A 21023-nucleotide genomic window follows, 5' to 3' on the forward strand; every position below is an offset into this window, starting at 1 on the left:
ATAAAGATCCAATTCACGCTCAAGATCTTAACCTGTCTAAAATCAAAAACATAGTCCTGAACACAATATCTCGTTGGTCTCCACTGTATTTATCTTGGTGGGGCAGGATTGCTTCCATCAAAATGACTCTTGCCCCCCAAATAAACTATATCCTCTCAATGCTCCCATCTTTATGTAAGAAAACATTTTTTCATTGGCTGGATAAAAAAATTTCTGAATTTGTTTGGAATAAGAAAAAGCCTCGAATTGCTCTTGCCAAATTGAAAGCCTCCAAAGTTAATGGCGGTTTAAATTTACCAGATTTCTACTTTTATTATATTGCATCAATGGCCAAATATGGAGCTTATTGGATCACGGACCCCTGTTCCCAGGACCCTCCAGCTTGGTTTGAGATAGAACGATTTATATGTACACCATTACATGTCTCTTGTATGGCAACAATTCCAATCCCTAGACACCTGAGAAGATACTCTCTGTTGAGTGCGACGCAGCATGCCCTTCATCTATTAGATGCGATAGCAGAAATTTCAATCAAAGATAGCCCATTTGTGTCTATATGGAACAACCCCAAACTCCAACACAATGGAAAATCACTTTCATGGAAAAGATGGCAGCGGGCTGGGCTGTGGTTTCCTCATCAAATAACTACTCAGACCTCTATTGTTCCTTTCAACACACTCTGCTCTACATACTTATTACCACCTTCCACATTTTCTCAATGGCTTTCCCTCACTGAAGCAATATCTTCTCAGTCCCTACGATTTGACTTTGAGTCATCCATTCACACTATATGCCATTGGTCTTTACTGGCTATATCGAAAGGCAAAGCAATCTCTTTATTTTACAGCATACTAAGGGACAACTCCTTTATTTTTTCTCCTCATTCCATGAAACACTGGGAATCCATACTAACAACCCCTCTTACTGATGTTGACTGGGATCTTTTTTGGTCCTCGACAAATCGTCCTCTCTTATCCTCCAGAGTTTCACAATCAATGTTCTTCGTCATGTGGAATGCGGTATGGACTCCTTTTCGGATGTGGAAAGCCAAACTTAAACAAGACTCTATATGCTGGAATTGTATGAAGGAGGCCGGAACCCTTGATCATATGCTCTTCCACTGTACTCCAGTTCGCTCCTTCTGGTCTCGCATTTGGGACACTATAAAACATGTTACCAACTGTTCGGATGAACTTACCTTGGATATTATAATTCTCAGATCTCAGCACCCCTGCTTTATTCTTTCAAATTGTCCTCCTAAACTTATTGACACTATGTTTGTGACTGCCCTTATGCATATATTAAAGAATTGGAAATCCTCTTCATCATTGGATTATACTTTTTGGTGGAAATCTTTGTGCATGTATCATAAATTTGAATCATATGCTTATGAGAAGAAAAATATTGCTCGACTATCCATGAACATGACACTCGCCTTGGAAATTCTTAGACTCCTATGTTAGTTCTGTTTCATAGACACTCCTGTCTTTCTCTCTTTCTCTTTCTCTCTCTCTTTCTCTTCTTCTCTTTACTTTCTTTACTGTTTTCTCATAAACAGTCCAAGTACTTTGGTTCTCTTAGAAGATTTCAAACCTAATTACAATTGATTGTAGTTACTGCTGTGTTACACTAAATGTTATTAGTTTCGAGATCCCAGTGTCTTACATATATCTGAATATATATTTGGACTGTATCTTTTCATAAAACTTAATAAAAAATATTGAACTTGGGAAAGGGATGGTAAATAAGACCAAGATTATAATGCCCCTGTATAATGCTCCATGGTGTGACCTCATCTGGAATATTGCATTCATTTCTGGTCTCTTTATCTCAAGAAAGATATAGTGGCGCTAGAAAAGGTTAAAAGAAGAGAGACCAAGATGATAAAGGGGATGGAACTTCTCTTGTATGAGGAAAGACTAAAACGGTTAGGGCTCTTCAGCTTGGAAAAGAGATGGTTATGGGGAGATATGATTGAAGTCTACAAAATCCTGAGTGGAGTAGAATGGCACAAGTAGATCGATTTTTCACTCCGTCAAAAAAGGACACGCAAAGTTACAGGGAAATACTTTTAAAACCAATAGGAGGAATTTTTTTTCACTCAGAGAATAGTTAAGCTCTGGAATGCATTATCAGAGGTTGTGGTAAGAGCGGATAGCCTAACTGGTTTTAAGAAAGGTTTGGACAATTTCCTGGAGGAAAAATCCATAGTCTGTTATTGAGAAAAACATGGGGGAAGCCACTGCTTTTTCTGGATCGGTAGCATTGAATGTTACTACTCTTTGGGTTTTGGCCAGGTACTAGGGACCTGGAGTGACCACCATGAGAACGGGTTTGACCTTGATGGACCACTGGTCTGACCCAGTAAGGCTAGTCTTACGTTTTTAATTTTGCTCGCCGTATCTCAAAAAATATAGTGGAATTAGAAAAGGTTCAAAGAAGAGCAACCAAGATGATAAAAGGGATGGAACTCCTCTCATAAGGAAAGGTTAAAGAGGTTAGGGCTCTTCACCTTGGAAAAAAAGACTGCTGAGGGGGATATGATCAAGGTCTACAAAAACCTAAGTGGTATAGAATGGGTAAAAGTGAGTCAATTTCTCACTCTCTCAAAAACTACAAAGACCAGGGAACACTCAATGAAATTACTTGGAAATACTTTTAAAACAAATAGGAAGAAATATTTTTTTCACTCACAGAATAGTTAAGCTCTGGAATTCATTGCCAGAGGTTGTGGTAACAGTGGTTAGCATAGCTGGATTTAAAAAGGTTTGGATAAGTTCCTAAAGGAAAAGTCCACAGTCTGCTATTGAGGCAGACATGGGGGAAGCACTACGCTCTTCCCAACAATATCCCCTTGCGGTTCCTTCAGTTTGTCAGTTGTTTTATGATACAACATGTAAAACAATCTTTTTAGTAACTGCATCCTCATTGTAGAATGCCCTAGCACTGAGCCTGAGACAAGAAAAGAACCTTAATAACTTTAAATCTAATTTCAAAACATTTCTTTTCAGAGATGTTTTTGAAATCTATACCTAGTTCTCCTTATTCACAATCCTCACACATTAGGGGCTCCTTTTATCAAGCTGCGGTAGGCGGTTAATGCGTGGAATACCGTGCGTTCAACCACCTGCCGCGCTAGTCGCTAATGCCTCCATTGACGAGGCGTTAGTTTTTTGGTGTGCCGCGGGGGTGAGCGTGTGATGAAATGTCCGACGCGCTAACCCCTTGATAAAAGGAGCCCTAGGCCTAGCATTAAAGATTCCCTCTACTCCTTTTGTATTTCGTCTCCCCTTTATTTTAAGCAATGTATCCTTCCCATTTGCCCTTATTTATCTTGTTATGTCTGTACTGTTATTGTGAATTGTTCCCCTCTATTTTATATTTTTAACTTTTTTTTAATACTTTGAATAAAATGTAAACCGCTTTGCACATAAAAGCGGTATATCAAGACCTAAATAAATTTGAAACACTGCATGCCCTAGGACCAATAGCATAGAACATTGCTAATATTTGGGTTTCTGCCAGATACTTGTGACCTGGATTGGCCACTGTTGAACATAGGATACTAGGCTAGACCATTGGTCTGACCCAGTATGGCTATTCTGTTTGGCTATTCTTATGTTCTTATCTTCAGATGAAGGGCTGGAAGTAGAATCTCAGAAAACAGGCAAGGATGTGAGACAGACCACAAACAATTTTTAGAAGACTGTGTTTGTGAGGAGTTAGCTAAACAAAACTTGACAAAGCAGTGTGGCCGGATGGTATACATTCAAACATACCGAGGGAACTTAGAGAAGTTTTTGGTGGTTTCACTGTCTGAACTTTTCAATGCTTCTTTTAAATTGGCTGTGGTTCTGGAACACCAGAGATAGGCAGATATCGCTTCTCATTACAAAAGGGGGTTTACAAAAGGCTGGTGTTTACAAGTTAGTCTGACTCCTGCGGTGAGTAATTTATCTTGTATCTCTCTATTAATCATCAAAACACAGAAACCCAATACTGTTACAGCAATAACCTTCCAAGAAATGTGACTTATCAACAGACTTACTTTTTTGCAGTCAACATTTTCTTCTTTTATATTATAAGCTACCCTGACATCCATATTTCCCAGTCCTTATTGGTTTGAAGCAGTGGTCTCAAACTCGCGGCCCGGAGGCCACATGCGGCCCTCACCAGGTACTATTTTGAGGCCCTCGGCATGTTTATCATAATCACAAAAGTAAAATAAAATAGTTTCTTGATCATATGTCTCTTTAGCTATAAATTACAATATTATTATTAAGACTTAGCCAAAAGGAGTTTTACCTCATGCAAAATTGTCATTTCTTTAATAAGACATTAACTATTTTTTTCTGTGGCCCTCCAAGTACCTACAAATCCAAAATGTGGCCCTGCAAAGGGTTTGAGTTTGAGACCACTGGTTTGAAGTCCCTGTATTGAAAGGGAGCCAAAATAATATGCTAGCCCCAACACAACACTTTGAATTACAGAAACAGTCATCCCATAGTTTGCATTGTCTTCATCTAAAACAAATACATCGAACCATTCCTCACAAAGGGGTTCTTTTTACTAAGGACGTGTTAGCATTTAGCGCATGCTAATATTTAGCATGCGTTAAAATGGCTAGCGCGCCTGAGTAAAAGGACCCCCAAATTACCAACTTACCCTCCCTTTTATAGCCACCCTTGCCCTTGTAGACTCCTCCTACTTTCCTTTCATCGCCTGGCGTATATAGTAACATAGTACATGACGATAGATAAAGACCTGAATGGTCCATCCAGTGTATATCATCCATGTCTATTCTTACAGAACAATCGCTACCCCTTCTTTCTCAACTAATTACATTCCCTGCCACCTCTCAACAGTGATGAGTAAATTTACTTATTTACACATACTAGTTTTTACATACTACTTACATGTTAAATGAAAACAATCAAAGCAGTTTACAAATAAAATCACTATTCAATAGCATTCCCTATCCCTCCCTCCTTAATAAAATCACAGATGGGCAGATTTCAGCGTAATATCTTTTTCTTGGGTGCTGACTACTAAAGTGGACCCTAGCAAAAGGTAACTATGATTTGAATTATTCTTTACGATGTGCGTCACTTTGCATTTGCCCACATTAAATTTCATCTGCCATTTGGATGCCCCAATCTCCTAAGATTGTTCTGCAATTTTCAGTCTTTATGTGGTTTGACAACTTTGAATAGTTTTGTGTCATCTGCAAACCTGATCACCTAACTTGCCATTCCAATTTCCAGATCAGGAGTAGAGGAGTGGCCTAGTAGTTAGAACAATTGCTTCAGCACCCTGAAGTTGCGAGTTTGATTCCTACTGCGACTCCTTGTGACTCTGGACAAGTTACTTAACACTTCATTGCCCCAGGTACAAAATAGGTACCTGTCTAAAATGTAAACCGCTTTGTTTGTACTTACACAGAAAAAGTGGTACATTAAGTCCAATCCCCTTTAACCTTTATCCTATCCCTGTGGCACTCCATTATTTACCCTCCTCCATTGATAAAAGTGATCATTCAACCCTATCCTCTGTTTTCTATCCAATAACAAATTCCTAATCCACAACAGAACATTGCCTCTTATCCCATGACTCTTTAATTTTCTCAGGAGTCTCTCATGAGAAACTTCAACAAAAGCTTTCTGAAAATCTACATACACTAAAACCAGTTCACCTTTATCCACATGTTTATTCATACCTTCAAATAAATCAAACAAGTTGGTGAGTCAAGGCAAACAATAGATGACTTGGTTTATGCCTGTTTTAGATAAAACTGTCCCTATAAAAATAGTAGAGTCCTTTAATAAAATCCACCTCCACTGTTCTCTCAATGCGAGCTTTGAACCAGGAAAAAGTTAAAAAGGTTATGGCCTAACTCTCACCATGACTTAGGTAAGAAATCTGCAAAGCTCAAGCAGTGAGATAAAGATAAGCAAAGATATCAGTCAAGAACATTCACTTCTTTATCTATAGAAGGGATGTGAAGCAACTGGCCTGTAGAAAAAACTCATCTAGATAGCGCATCTGAGGATCCTTTTGTCCTTAGCGCGTACGCTAGCCGTTACCGCCTCCTTTGAAGCAGGTGGTAATTTTTTGGCTAGCACAGCGCTAATCTTGTGTGCGCTAAAAACGCTAGCGCACCTTAGTAAAAGGAGCCCTAAGTCTAGGATGGCCCATGTCCTGCCCAAATCCCGCCCTCGACACTCCTCCTGACATGCTCCTTTTAGCTCTGGTCATTCGGCAGCACTGTGAAGGCCTAGGTCGTTTTTAAATATGTCAAAAACCCGGTTTGATTATTGGCACTTGGATGACTTGCTTTTAGTTGTCCAAATGCTGATTTAGGCTGTTTTTTAGATGTTTTTCTGTTTCGATTATGAGCCCCATAGATTTTTTTTTCCAACAAAGCATAAACTTCCCCTGCATATCTTATATAATTTTCAATTTAAATAGCAGAGGTTTAAAAACCTCCAAACTTATCTGGAATCTTTCTGAACACTAGACCCTCTGAATAGCACAGTTACTTACCGTAACAGGTGTTATCCAGGGACAGCAGGCAGATATTCTTAACACATGGGTGACGTCACCGACGGAGCCCTCGGTACGGACCTTTTTAACTAGAAGTTTCTAGTTGGCCGCACCGCGCGTGCGCGAGTGCCTTCCCGCCCGACGGAGGAGTGCGTGGTCCCCAGTTAGGATAAGCCAGCTAAGAAGCCAAACCGGGGAGGTGGGTGGGACGTAAGAATATCTGCCTGCTGTCCCTGGATAACACCTGTTACGGTAAGTAACTGTGCTTTATCCCAGGACAAGCAGGCAGCATATTCTTAACACATGGGTGACCTCCAAGCTAACAAAGAGGGAGGTGGGATGGTTGGCCATTAGGAAAATAAATTTTGTAACACAGATTGGCCGAAGTGTCCATCCCGTCTGGAGAACGCATCCAGACAGTAGTGAGTAGTGAACGTGTGAAGTGAGGACCAAGTGGCCGCCTTGCAGATTTCCTCGATGGGCGTGGAACGGAGGAAAGCTACAGAAGCAGCCATAGCTCGGACTCTGTGGGCCGTGACAGTTCCTTCCAGTGAGAGACCGGCCCGAGCATAGCAGAATGCAATACAGGCAGCAAGCCAATTTGAAAGTGTCCGTTTGGAGACAGGACGACCCAAACGGTTGGGATCGAAAGATAAAAATAGCTGAGGGGATGTTCGTTGAGCTCTGGTACGATCAAGGTAGTAAGCAAGGGCACGCTTACAATCCAGCGTGTGCAACGCCTGTTCCCCAGGATGCGAGTGAGGCTTAGGGAAGAAGACGGGCAACACAATGGACTGGTTGAGGTGAAAAGCCGAGACCACCTTGGGAAGGAATTTAGGGTGGGTACGCAGAACAACCTTGTCATGGTGAAAAACAGTGAATGGTGGGTCAGCAACCAGTGCATGCAGTTCGCTAACCCTCCTGGCAGAGGTGATGGCAATTAGGAAAAGCACCTTCCAGGTAAGAAGCCTGAGCGAAGTAGTGGCAAGAGGCTTAAACGGAGGTTTCATGAGTGCTGAGAGAACCACATTGAGGTCCCAGACGACAGGAGGAGGCTTGAGAGGCGGTTTGATATTGAAGAGACCTCTCATAAATCTGGAAACCAGAGGATGAGCCGTGAGGGGTTTTCCGAGAATAGGCTCATGAAACGCAGTGATGGCACTGAGGTGGACTCTGATGGAGGTAGTTTTGAGGCCAGCATTGGACAGCGAGAGCAAATATTCCAATACAGTTTCCACCGCTAAGGAGGTGGGTTCCTGACGATGCCGGAGACACCACGAGGAGAATCTGGTCCATTTCTGATGGTAACATTGGAGGGTGGCCGGCTTCCTGGAGGCGTCCAAGATGAGGCGGACCGGCTGAGATAGGTTCTCTGGAGAGGTCAGCCCGAGAGAAACCAAGCTGTCAGGTGGAGCGAAGACAGATTGGGATGCAGTAGAGACTGATGTTGCTGCGTAAGTAGAGTAGGAAACACAGGAAGGAGAATGGGTTCCCTGGAGCTGAGTTGGAGCAGGAGTGAGAACCAGTGTTGGCGAGGCCACCGAGGTGCGATAAGAATCATGGTGGCGTTGTCCTTGCGGAGTTTGGACAAGGTCTGCAACATCAGAGAAAGTGGAGGGAAGGCATACAGGAACCGATCCCTCCAGTCGAGCAGGAATGCATCCGGAGCCAGACGGTGAGGAGAGAAGAGTCTGGAACAGAATTGGGGCAGCTGATGGTTGTGAGGTGCTGCAAAGAGGTCCACCTGCGGAGTGCCCCATCGAGCAAAGATGGAGAGCAGAGTCGGAGGGTCCAACGTCTACTCGTGAGGTTGAAGGATGCGGCTGAGATTGTCGGCCAGAGAGTTCTGTTCGCCCTGGATATAGACCGCCCTGAGAAAGAGATTGCGGTCCGTGGCCCAGGTCCAGATGCGCAGAGCCTCCAAACAAAGGGGGCGAGATCCGGTGCCGCCTTGCTTGTTTATGTAGTACATGGCGACTTGATTGTCTGTGCACAGGAGGAGGACTTGAGGGCAGAGAAGATGTTGGAAAGCCTTGAGGGCGTAGAACATGGCTCTGAGTTCCAGGAAATTTATGTGATGACGACGCTCCTGTGGGGTCCAAAGTCCCTGGGTGCGTAGATCTCCTAGGTGAGCTCCCCACGTGTAGGGGGACGCATCTGTGGTGATGATCATAGAGTGGGGGGGCATATGAAAAAGTAGACCCCTGGAAAGATTTGAGGAGTTCAACCACCATTGGAGAGATTGCTGAAGAGATGATGTCACAGAGATGGGATGAGAAAGAAGATCTGTAGTCTGTGACCATTGGTTGGCGAGAGTCCACTGAGGCGTACGAAGGTGGAGACGTGCCAGAGGAAGGACATGCACCGTCGAGGCCATGTGACCCAGGAGGACCATCATCTGTCGGGCAGGAATGGAGGGATGCATGAGTACCTGACGGCAGAGATGGAGCAGGGTCCGCTGGCGATCGGAGGGGAGAAAGGCCCTCATCAGCGTGGTGTCCAGAACTGCTCCAATGAATTGAAGTCGCTGGGTGGGAAGCAGATGCGACTTGGGGTAGTTGATCTCGAACCCCAGGAGGTGGAGGAGAGAGATGGTGTGATGAGTAGCTTGTAGCACGAGTTGAGATGAAGGTGCTTTCACCAACCAATCGTCCAAGTAGGGGAACACCTGGAGGTTGTGAGACCTGAGGAAGGCCGCCACCACTATAAGGCACTTGGTGAAGACTCTGGAGGAGGAAGCGAGGCCAAACGGTAGCACTTTGTACTGAAAGTGGTGGTGTAGCACCTGGAACCGCAGGTAGCGGCGAGAATTCTGATTGATGGAGATGTGAGTGTAGGCCTCTTTGAGGTCCAGGGAACATAGCCAGTCGTGTTGAGAAAGAAGAGGGTAAAGCGTGGCAAGGGAGAGCATTCTGAACTTTTCCTTGACCAGACACTTGTTGAGGTCCCTGAGATCGAGAATGGGACGGAGGTCTCCCGTCTTTTTGGGAACCAGGAAGTAGCGGGAGTAGAATCCCTGACCCCTTTGATCTGGAGGTACTTCTTCGATGGCATTGAGAAGGAGGAGGGATTGAACCTCCCTCAGGAGGAGGGGGGTTTGAGATGAGTGTGAAGCAGACTTTACGGGAAGGTTGTCCGGTGGAAGAGTCTGGAAGTTGAGAGAGTAGCCGTGGCGGATGATGTTGAGGACCCACTGGTCCGACGTGATGACTTCCCAACGGCTGGAGAAAATGGTGAGACGACCCCCGATAGGCTGTGGAAGAGGCAGCGAGGGTGGATGACTGGCTATGCCCTGGAGAGAAGAGTCAAAAGGGCTGAGATTGTTTAGCAGGCTGAGGAGGCTTAGAGGGTTGAGTGGCCTGAGATCGAGCCTGGGCATGGTGCTGCTGTTGACGGGGTCGCCGAGATTGTTGGGGAGGCGGATTGAGTGGCCTGGCTGAGAACCTCCGCTGGTAAGATGATTGAGGCCGATAGGGTCGGGCAGGCGGAGCCTTCTTTTTCGGCTTGATCAGGGTGTCCCACCTGGTCTCATGGGCCGAGAGTTTCTGGGTGGTGGAATCCAGTGACTCTCCAAAGAGTTCATCCCCGAGACAGGGGGCGTTGGCCAAACGATCCTGGTGGTTGATGTCCAGGTCGGAGACTCTGAGCCAGGCTAAGCGACGCATGGCTACGGCCATGGCAGAGGCCCGAGAGGTGAGCTCGAAGGAGTCGTATATTGAGTGGACCATATATTTGCGCATTTGGAGAAGGCCAGAGATGTGTTGTTGGAATAGCGGGACCTTGCGCTCAGGAAGGTACTTCTGGAGGGCAGACAGTTGTTGGACCAAATGTTTCAGATAGAAAGAAAAATGGAAGGAATAGTTGTTTGCCCTGTTGGCAAGCATGGCATTCTGGTAAAGCCTCTTGCCAAACTTGTCCATGGTCTTACCTTCTCTGCCAGGAGGGGTAGAGGCATAGACACTGGAGCCCTGAGTCTTTTTTAAGATGGATTCAACCAGAAGGGACTCATGGGGCAATTGAGATTTGTCGAATCCAGGAATAGGGATGACACGGTAAAGGTTGTCCAGTTTACGGGGGGCTCCCGGTACCGTGAGGGGATTTTCCAAGTTTTTGTAGAACGTTTCCCGTAGGATGTCATGCACGGGAAGCTTGAGGAACTCCTTAGGAGGTTGCTCAAAGTCTAAAGCCTCTAGAAAGGCTTGAGACTTTTTTGAGTCAGATTCTAGGGGAAGGGACAGGGCAGCAGACATTTCTCTCAGAAATTTAGAAAATGAGGACTGCTCTGGTTTAGAGGTGGCATCGGGTGCCGATGGTTCCTCATCAGATGAGGAGGGATCCTCCTCGGTACCGAGAGGAGTTTCCTCCCATAAGTCAGGGTCCCTGACCTCTGGTGCATGTCGAGACACCGGGGTGGAGGGCGCGGTATGGCGAGTCTTGGACAAAGACTTTCCAGAGCGTACCGAAACGGTACCAGGAGAGGACGACCGGCGTCGATCTCGGTCCCGAGAAGAATGCTGTACCGCCTGGTGCCGAGGAGGATCCAATGTGGCCTGAGAATGAACCATCGGATCGCCGTGAAGTTGTTGGGCCGAAAGGATCGGCATGGAGGTGTTCACAGGTACCGAAGGGGTGGACACCGGGGGCTCGGTACGGGGCTCGGGCCGGTCTGGTACCGGAAGGAGCGGTGCCAGGATAGTGGGCAACAGGTGTTCAAGTTGTTTCTTTAACTGCTCCTGGAGTTGAGCCTTTAAGATGGCCGAGATACGGTCATCTAGGGGTGGCATCGGAACCGCTTTCTTTTTCTTCGGTTCCTTGGATGCCGCTCCACGCCCCGGCGATGAGGAGGCCGATGACGAGGCACTCACCGAGATCGGGGCGGAGCGTTTGCGGGACCGGTGCGATGCCGGTAGGGATGGTGTCGCCACCGTAGCTGGAGGGCGCTCGAGGGAAGAGGAAGGCTTCTTAGCCGGCTTACCTGGCGCCAGCGACGCCGATGTGGGGTCGGTCGGTGTCGAGGTCGACGGTGCCGATTTTTGAGGTACCGCCGTTGAAGTTGAGGAGTCCATCGCCGACTCGGTGCCGAAGAGAAGAGTTTGTTGAATTCTTCGGTTTTTAAGGGTTCTCTTTTGAAGAGTGGCACAGCGGGTGCAGGAGTCCGCCCGATGCTCCGGACCCAGACACTGCAAACACCAATTGTGTGGGTCAGTTATGGAGATCGGGCGTGCACACCGCTGGCACTTCTTAAAACCGACCTGCGGGGGCATGAAGGGGAAGATAGCCTCCGCAAAATCGAAGCCCGAGGCCTGTATACTGGCAACAGGCCCCGCCGGGGCAAAAACGAAAGAAAAAAGGTGAAAAAAGCAAAGTTTTTTTTTTTTTTTTTTTGCAAATCAAAGAAAAATAAACCCGAAGGTAAAGAAAGAAAAAATAAGGGAAAAAAGCGCGAGCGGGAAGGCAAAAAGTGGTTTCAACGGCCGTTGAAAAAACACACGCGTCTTCTTCGCTCCGCGGAAACGAAGAAACTGGGGACCACGCACTCCTCCGTCGGGCGGGAAGGCACTCGCGCACGCGCGGTGCGGCCAACTAGAAACTTCTAGTTAAAAAGGTCCGTACCGAGGGCTCCGTCGGTGACGTCACCCATGTGTTAAGAATATGCTGCCTGCTTGTCCTGGGATAACCTGATGGATTCTTGTCTTCAATACCTCATGCCTCAACCTGATTTGTCTTTAAGGTGCCCCCAGCCTCTTGTTTTTGCTAAAAGAGGAACTAATGCAGTTACATCGCATTAGAGCTTTGCACTAAAGCTTAGTGCATGGATGCCTAGCACAAGTCTTAACATAAGACTTTTGCTCCCCAGTGTTGTAAGCAAGCAGCATGCAAACAACATCTTCCAAGATGGCAGCACAGAGAGAGGAGTGATTGGACGTTGTTTCTACCTCCCGACTTAAAAAGTGAGTTTAGGGGTTTCTGGGGGAGGTTTACTTAGGCATCTGGGAAATTCTTGTGGGGTTAGGGGAAAGGGTAGGACCCATGAGCCACCAGGAATTTTTTATGGGGTCAGAGGATAGGGTCTGAGAGTGCTAGGGGAAACATTTTTGGGGGGGATAGGAGTATTGGGGTCCAGGGGGAGGGGGTATCAGGGGTACAGATCTCTGAGCCTACTGGGCCACCAGGACTCTTGCAACATCTAAGGTGAATTCTAAGTGATTCCTTTTTGTTCCAACAGCCTGAAGACATTGTAAAAATTCAGTGCAAGAAAAAAGTAAAAATTTGCACTAAAGTTTAGTGTAGCTTTTCTATATGAAGAATATTATTTCACGCAGCTAATTGCATGTCCTCTGTTAACCTGTAGTGCAGTGCTTTAATGCCCATTTTCCCTTGCTAATCTTTCTTCCTGCTTTGAGGACTAGTGTGAGAAAACCAAGGGTAAAGCGCTGTACCAAATGATAGCACAGCTTAACATAACATAAATTTTTATTTGTATAATCACATAAGTCTTGCGGTTCTATGCGGTTTACAAAAAAGGAAAAACTGACCAGTGTCGATGAGCTACAATAAGACTCAGGAAGGAGATAGCAGTGGAGTTACAAAGGTGGTTGACTGTATGTATTTACAAAGAGGTAGAAAGATTAGTGACAAGGGGCTGCCATATAACTTGGCAACAGCAGTAAACTATAAGTTTCAAGTTTAATAAAATTTTGATCAAAATGCAATTTCCCCCAAAAAATTCAAATCGATGTACAATATAATATGGGGAAAACAGGCAAAACAATTAAGAACATTAACATAGACGATCAGGACTTATTAGTTACGAAAGGGGCACGGGGAGAACTACAATTGTAATAGGAAAGATATCGATAAAAGGACAAAACACGAGGACAGGAAAAATAATAAGAGCTTTGTAGGAATCCTATCTGTCGAATGCGTCTTTATACAGAAAGCTTTTTAAGTTTTCAAGTTAATTATAAATTTTTTTACCGCTTAATCAAATTTCTAGGCGGTGTACAGAAATAAAAAGTATCTTAAAAACAAGTTAAAGTTAAAATACTAAACAGAACCAGGTTAGGTTAGTAAACACATACGAAAACATATATACTAACTACACAGTTAGGAAAGAAGGGCGAGAAATACAATCTTTGAGCACACTTTAGTGATTCTTTGAATTTATCTAATGACTTCTTTTCCCTCAGTTATTTTGGCAGTGACTTCAGGTTTGTGGTGCTACAACTGAAAAGATAGTGTAAAAGGAGCCCTACAAAGGAGGTACAGCAGATCAGTGAGCTATGTCATAAGAGACAAGCTAGGTTAGCATTTGAGGTAGCTTCTGAGAGTATCTAAGAAGGTCTGTTGAATTTCAGAAAAAGGTATGTTTTTAGGAGCTTCCTTAAGTGCATATAGGAGGTAGATGTTCTGACCAGTTGGCTCAGTTCTGGGTCTTTGGTGGCAGATTAGTAAGACAGTAGTCTGCCGAGGAATCTTTTTTGAGTACGCACTCCCCAGGAAGGGCTTACAGTTAGATCAACATTGGAGCTGCCACTGCAGGTGAGCGGAATGAGACCACAGAACACAGCCACTGCAATAATATTCTCATTCACTTTGGGCTCCTTTTACTAAGCTCTAGCAAGAAATTGCCTTAACATGTTCTTAGGTAGGCCGTTCCTGCATGCTAAAGCCATTTTTCCCATAGCTATAAACAAAGGAATGTTTTAAATTTTTTTTCAATATAGGCCATGCACTAATGTTAGCATTAACACGTGGCCTTTAAAAAAGCTGCTGAGGGAGCATCCCACCATCTATTTAGGAGACAGTAAGGACTCCTGCATTAACCTTGGACCAACAAGTTAGCATGAGGTACTATAGATGCACTAAATGGTTAGGGCAGGAACATCCACTCTCCACCCTGACACGCTCCCTCAAATTAATACAGTAATACACTTCGCCCTCTGTATTCGCTGTGATAGGGGATTAACAGAACCGCAAATACCGAAAAACCGCGAATAACTTTTTCATATGTTATTCACTGTTTTCTATTAAAAACCATCGTGAATATAGTGAAACCGTGAATAACATGGTGGGAGACCTGGTCTGTTCCTGAAGGAGAGGCAAAACACGGTGAAGAAAGTGCTGGGAATCAGCGATTTTCTCTGTAAATGCTTGGAATCAGCAATTTCTCTATGCAAGCTGATGTAATTTTGGGGGGGAGGAGCCAGCAAGCTAAAAACCGTGAATAATCAAAATTGCGAATGCTGAAACCGTGAATACGGAGAGAGAAGTGTAATACCATGTGCTTAGCGCACGCAGATGCCACAACTAACACAAACATAAGCATGTCCCATGTTAGGCTAAGTGTGCATTAGCACTTAAGACAGCTTAGTTTTTCTAATTATATAAATTACGATCCACATACCAAAAAAAAACCCATGTGAGAAAGAAAGCATTGTATAGCATTGTACTGTCATTGGGACCCTGAAGTTCTAAGAATCACGAGTTCAAGGCCTACTCTTCCACTTACTCCATATGGAGTTTCAAGCAAACCATCCAGATAACCTCCTGCCAACTTCCTTAATAATTACTGGATAATAAAATGGACACACTACAACGGTAGAGAACTTTTCAGAATATTAGTGAACTTAACCAAAGTCACCGCTCTCATATGCATTCCCCAGGAAGAGCCATCATCAGTCCAAAAACTAATGGACCACTTTAGCTCAATGATCCTGACCCCTCTACCACACGTTTCGCTCCCAACAGCACTCCAAACGACAGCCCATGTGAAATGGTTCTCAGAAACCACCAAGTCGACTTAGTTAGGAAAGCCTTCCCTGCCCACAACTTTGCCCTATTCCAAAAACTATTGACAAAATATGTGCATGCATGCTGTTTACTGGACACTTGCCCATCAAGTTTCTTGCAGTCCTCCCCACTGACCTTTAAGGGGTTATTCCACTGGACTGAGATTATGCTTCACAAAAGCACCTTTCCTAATGAGAAAGGGCATCTTGATAACACCAATTGTTAAATACAGCAAAGAACCTGTCTCCTCAGACACTAACTACCGCCCAATCGCTTTCATCCTCTTTTTTGCGAAGCTCCTGGAAGGCCTTGTGTATCAGCAGTTGCTCGGAACAGCATGACATACTAAATGACTCCCAGTCCAGACTGCAAACATTTTTTAGCACCGAGACAGTACTAGCATTGTTGCTAAACAATATTCACCAGAGGACAGGGTTCTCTAGTCTTGCAATTTGACTTGAGCAATATCTTCAACCTTGTTTATCATACTATTCTCCTATTCTACCTAGATGCTATTGACATTGCAGGCACGGTCCTGAATTTGTTCTGGGGCTTTCTAACCAGCTGTTCATATCAAATGGGCTCAAATGATAAACTTTCCTCTGTCTGGCCCATGTACTGCGGAGTGCCCCAAGGTTCCCTGCTATCACCACTCTTATTTAATATCTACCTGTGCTAACTGGCATCCATAGGAGTAAAAAGCTATAGCTACACAGTTGACATCACAGTCCTCCTTCCAATCACCTCTGTACCCTTCAAAAGAGTCTAGACGAGACGATGAGATTATCAAAGTAATGGAAGACTGGATGAGGAATCATAAGCTGAAACTGAACTCTAAAAAAACTAAATTCTTCTTCGTGAACACCTCAGCCTCGAACAAGACAGCACCACTATTAAGGGCAAGCCCTAAGCATTACAATCAACCATCAAGATCCTGGGATCGACACTAGACCAGAAGATTACCATGACAGCCCAAGTAGATGCTGTTATACATAAAGGCTTTGCCACTCTCTGGAAACTGCAATCTATCTGTTCTTATTTTGACCCTCTCCTTTTCTGGATCTTCTCAATCACTAATCCTTAGCATCCTGGCCTACTGCAACATTGTTTACCTCTTGTGCCCTCAAAAGCATTACAATAGACTCCGAATAATCCAACACTCTGCTATACGTCTCATCTTCGGTCTGAATAAATCAGATCACGTCACGCCATATTATAAACAACTTCACTGGTTCACCAGCAAGACCTACCCTCTCTTCAAATTTGGCCTCTTCATGTACAAAGCTCTCCTCCATATCCTCCTCCTGAGCTACATGATGGAGGTATTTGAATTTGCTACCCTAGCCCGAAATAACTCCATGTTTTCCTTCCCCTCCCTGCAAGGAAGGTCGCAAAAAACATTTCTGTTATCCTTTCAAGCAGCCCATCTGAGTTGAGAGCTGCTCCCCATTATATTGTCCTCCTCTTGGTGCATGTACTTTAGACATAACCTAAAAACTCATTTATAAAATAAGTTATTAACACTGACCTCCTATGTATCCCTATACTTCTCCGACTCTGCCCAGTCTTTAGTCCACTGTTGTACTATGTGCAGCCTTAGTGCACCCTTGAAATAATTTTTGTTAATCGCATCAAACTACCAGATGTATAGCGGTATATAAATACAATTTCATGTTGTTATGTTATGTTACTTTCTCCCTTAATATTTTATAAGGCTGCCTGACCGGCTATCATACCAAGTGACACTCAACAGGTCGTATATTCCAACCAACCCCCTCCCCCATGCAAATAAATGAAAATAGACCTGCAACAGTTTATAGAATTTCCCCCTAATTATTTTGTACCTTCAAAAACACCCTAATTAAACCCTAAACATCTAAATTTTCAATTTGTAAACACCTAAAATTAGAAGCCTTTAATTGGCATGAACATTATACCTATGGTTCCAAATATACAAATAGAGTCATTTATTTACTAAGGGCTCCTTTTACAAAGCTGCGCTAGGGCCTTAATGTGCGGAATAGCGCACGCTCAATTGCCACACGCGCTAGCCGCTACCGCCTCCTTTGGAGCAGGCAGTAGATTTCCGGCTAGCGCGCGCTAATCCAGTGCGTGTGTTAAACCCGCTAGCGTGGCTTTGTAAAAGGAGCCCTAAGTGGCCATTCTACTGAAATGCGGTAAAATCTAGGCTTAAAGCCTTTTGACATGGACTTTCCCAAGCACGAAGACCAGATTCCATGCAGCACTTTTTGGTTTTTTAAAATAATATCTTATTGTAGGCCATGCACTAATGTTGTAATTAGTGAACAGTTAACACAGGAGCAAAGGAGAGTGCAGTGTAATGGTTAGAGCTACAGCCTCAATTCCCTGAGGTTGTGGGTTTGAACCCTGCGCTGCTCCCTGTGACCCTGGGCAAGTCACTTAATCCTCCCCTGCCCCAGATACTTTAGACAGATTGTGAGCCCACCAGGACAGTCAGGGAAAAATGCTTGAAGAACCTGTATGTAAACCACTTTGAGTGTGGTTGTAAAACTACAGAAAGATGGTATAGAAGTTCCAATCCCGGCGCCACTCAGTGCAGGTGTCAATCAACCTCTAGGTGCCGTTTATAAAATCGCTCCTAACTCATCTTACAGAACAGGAAAAAAGGCAAGAGAGACGTCCTTCCAACCAAACAAGAGCCTAAAAACATACCTGTTCCAGAAATACCTAAACAATTGACCCGATCTCCCCCCACTCCCCCTCCATAATCCATCTAAATTTACTGCACTGCCATAAATATAATGTTATCTTCATTTTGTCACACATTGCCATTTATTCCAAACAGGTCCTGTCGGAAATTACCTACCAAAATGTATATCTTATATTTTGCTCAGCAAATTGCATTTCTGTACTATTGCCTCTTAAGGTCTCTGCTCTCTGTATTTCCTCTGAATATCTGCATATTGTATTTCGCTGTATATCCAGCTCTCCTGTATGTCGCTGTGTATCCAGCTCTCCTTACTGTAAACCGCCTAGAAGTCGCAAGATTGTGGCGGTATAGAAGAATAAAGTTATTATTATTATTATTTATTCTTATTCAAAGCACAGTGCCAACTAGGATCCATGTTTCTGCATTTCTAAATGCCTTCCTCAGGGGACACTGGCTCAAATAGGTGGTAGGGAGAGAGATTAAACGAGCAAATTCAATTAGAATGGTGCCAAAAAACAGCTTCTTCAGTATTCCAAGTTGTTGTTTGATGTCTCCCTTGCCTTTTTTCCTGTTCTGTTGGTATTATAAGGTGAAGCTTTCTCTGTTTGCTGGTTTGGTCCAAACTCAACTTAGGCATCGCTAAGGCATCTTAATGTTAGGTGCTGGTATATTAAGCCAAGGTTATTCCTGGCCTAATTTACTGGCGCCTAACACAGATGCCTCGTGGCATTTAAGTCATACCATGCCTATTCTCCGCCCCTAAGCACGCCTACTTTTAAGGTAGGTGTTGTTAGTGTCACTCCAAGTTATGCGCTGAACACTTGTTTTTTTAATGAGCTTTTAATGGCGGGGTCAATTATCACATCAATTGAGCTTATTAGGTGCCATTCATAGAATCTTGCCCTTACCACCTCTTATTTAGAAGATGTTAAGTGCTTCCAAGTTAACTTGTGTTATGCAGTTAGCACACAATAACCACAACATGCTAGCTGGATAACATGGGAATACCTACTCTCTGCCCATGACACACACCGCCTCTGCAAAGCTGTAATGCATTCTGTGATAGCCTGTGTGTGTGTGCAAACCACAGGTTAAGGGCTTTACACCTTTTAGTAAAAGACCCCCAAGAGTGCACACTAATGCCATGAATGTGTGTTATTTGTCACAGGGCTCACTGCATGAACCTTGCAGCAAATAATGTGTATTGGTGGTGGGTAGCATATGTGGCCATTATGAAGAACAGAATAAAATTAGTTTCAAAATCATAACAAGGCATGAGGGCTCCTTTTACGTGCATTTTTAGCGCACGTACTGGATTACTACCGCCTGTTCAAAAGGAGGCGGTAGCAGCTAGCATGCGCACTATTCCACGTGTTAAGGCCCTAATGCACCTTTGTAAAAGGAGCCCTAAGTGTAATGCTGTCTGCCATTCTTAAGAGGTGAAAGCCCTGTTTAAATGCAAATTACTGTATTATTAGGAACAAGTAATTCACTAGCCTTAATCAGAGCCTGAGATCAGGGCATTTGGTGGCAGTTTGGATCTAGGGAGAAGAGGGAACTATCTTCTAGCTTTGCAGATTTCAAGGTTAGAACACAATGAAACTGTATTTTATTGTGGGCTGAGAAGATAAGTGAGCCCAGCTTAAATAGAAAACTATTGTGCCCTTCTCTGCTTTTGCAGTGCCAGCTTGATGGGAGGGGGGGAGTAAAGCGCGGACCTCTTTTAGCACCCCCCCAAAGACTATGAACACTGCCTCCTACTTCACCTAACCCCGATGGCAACTCTCAGGCAGGCTGAACCCGTCATCCCGTTACCCCCTGCACACGACGTGGGTAGGGAGGGACTGTGTCCTTACAGTGCTGGAGGATGGGCACCGGGGTGACGGTGCTGTGGACCTCCAAGGCCGCTGAGCAGATCCAATGGGCGGCGGCGGCGAGCAGGAGGGCCAAGAGGCGGCGGGGAGGGGGCACCATCGCGTCTGCCCGTCCGTCCCGCTTCAGCCCGGGATCTCGGGCGCAAAGATGGAATTACCGCCCGGGCCGCAGGGAGCTTGCAGCTACACCAAAAGAATCCCCCGCGCGGCACCGCTCACTTCCTCTTCGCTCGCCCGAGCCCGTCCGGCTCCCTGCTCACGTGCAGAGGGGCGTGTGACGATCGCGCGAGGTAGGGGGGGGGGGGAAGGCGCCTGCTGGGGAGTTGCGATCTCAGAGCCTCGCCCGGAAACTCGGTCTGCCCTTCCTTAGCCTCAGATACCGAGAAGGTTTCGAGAGAACGCAGGGTACGGGGTCGAGCGCGGCGTGGAAAGCAAGAACCCCAGATCCTTCTGCTTTGCACTGCTCCCCCACCCCGGTACGGCCAGGCTTTCCCTATATGTGCCTGGGCGTGTTTCATTCCGGACCGTGTGTGAGAGAGCGAAAGCGCCTCTCGTTTCCGTTTCCTCTGGAGCCAGCGTGCGGGGCTGAGTGAGCGCAGGTAGGCACAGGCGCTGCCCCCGTCCTCGTTTAAAAGCAGACTGAAAACCCACTGATTAACCGGTTCCCCCTTAACTGTATCCATGACATCCCGTTTGTCTGGCTTGGCTGTTTAGAGTGTAAGCTCTTTCGAGCAGGGACTGTTTTCTTGGTGACTCTGTGCAGCGCTATAGAAATAATTAATAGTAGTAGTGGCATTTGTTCTCTGTGCAAGAAATTGTAGGCAGCTTCGTGACCACCAGAAGGGTCAATTGAATAGGATCCTAGCATAGGGCCAGATTCACCAACCTGTCCGATCCGGGCAGGTCCGACCAATTCAGCAAACTAAAATATGCAGATGGGGGCGATCGGAGGAACGCCCCCATCTGCCGGCACGGATCACTTTTCATCTGTAGATGGTCTGCGCATGCACGTCGGAGCCACGATATTTTAGTTGAACTTTTATTATTAGTTTTTAGCCCTGCGAGCCTGTGGTTTTAACGCGCTTTAAACCCGCGGGTTAAACCCGCGGGCTCGACGGGCA

At 45.2% G+C, this 21023-nt stretch overlaps 2 protein-coding genes across 2 annotated transcripts in view; one reads left to right on the top strand and one right to left on the bottom strand.

Moving 5' to 3' along the window:
* LOC117354177 (pituitary tumor-transforming gene 1 protein-interacting protein-like) overlaps positions 1-20177 on the bottom strand; it is a 108677-nt gene extending 88500 nt beyond the window's left edge. Inside the window, exon 1 of the mRNA XM_033931190.1 lies at positions 19885-20177. Within this exon, the coding sequence (XP_033787081.1) occupies positions 19885-20002 (118 nt within the window). The 5' untranslated portion in view covers positions 20003-20177. The remainder of the gene's footprint in view (positions 1-19884) is intronic.
* A 165-nt stretch (positions 20178-20342) lies between these two features.
* The window catches only part of DUS3L (dihydrouridine synthase 3 like), a 61867-nt gene continuing 61186 nt past the window's right edge, over positions 20343-21023 (top strand). Inside the window, exon 1 of the mRNA XM_033931189.1 lies at positions 20343-20501. The gene's annotated coding sequence lies outside the window, so the exon portion shown is untranslated. The remainder of the gene's footprint in view (positions 20502-21023) is intronic.

The sequence above is a fragment of the Geotrypetes seraphini genome, chromosome 2 (assembly GCF_902459505.1).
Source record: "Geotrypetes seraphini chromosome 2, aGeoSer1.1, whole genome shotgun sequence".
Taxonomy (NCBI): domain Eukaryota; kingdom Metazoa; phylum Chordata; class Amphibia; order Gymnophiona; family Dermophiidae; genus Geotrypetes; species Geotrypetes seraphini.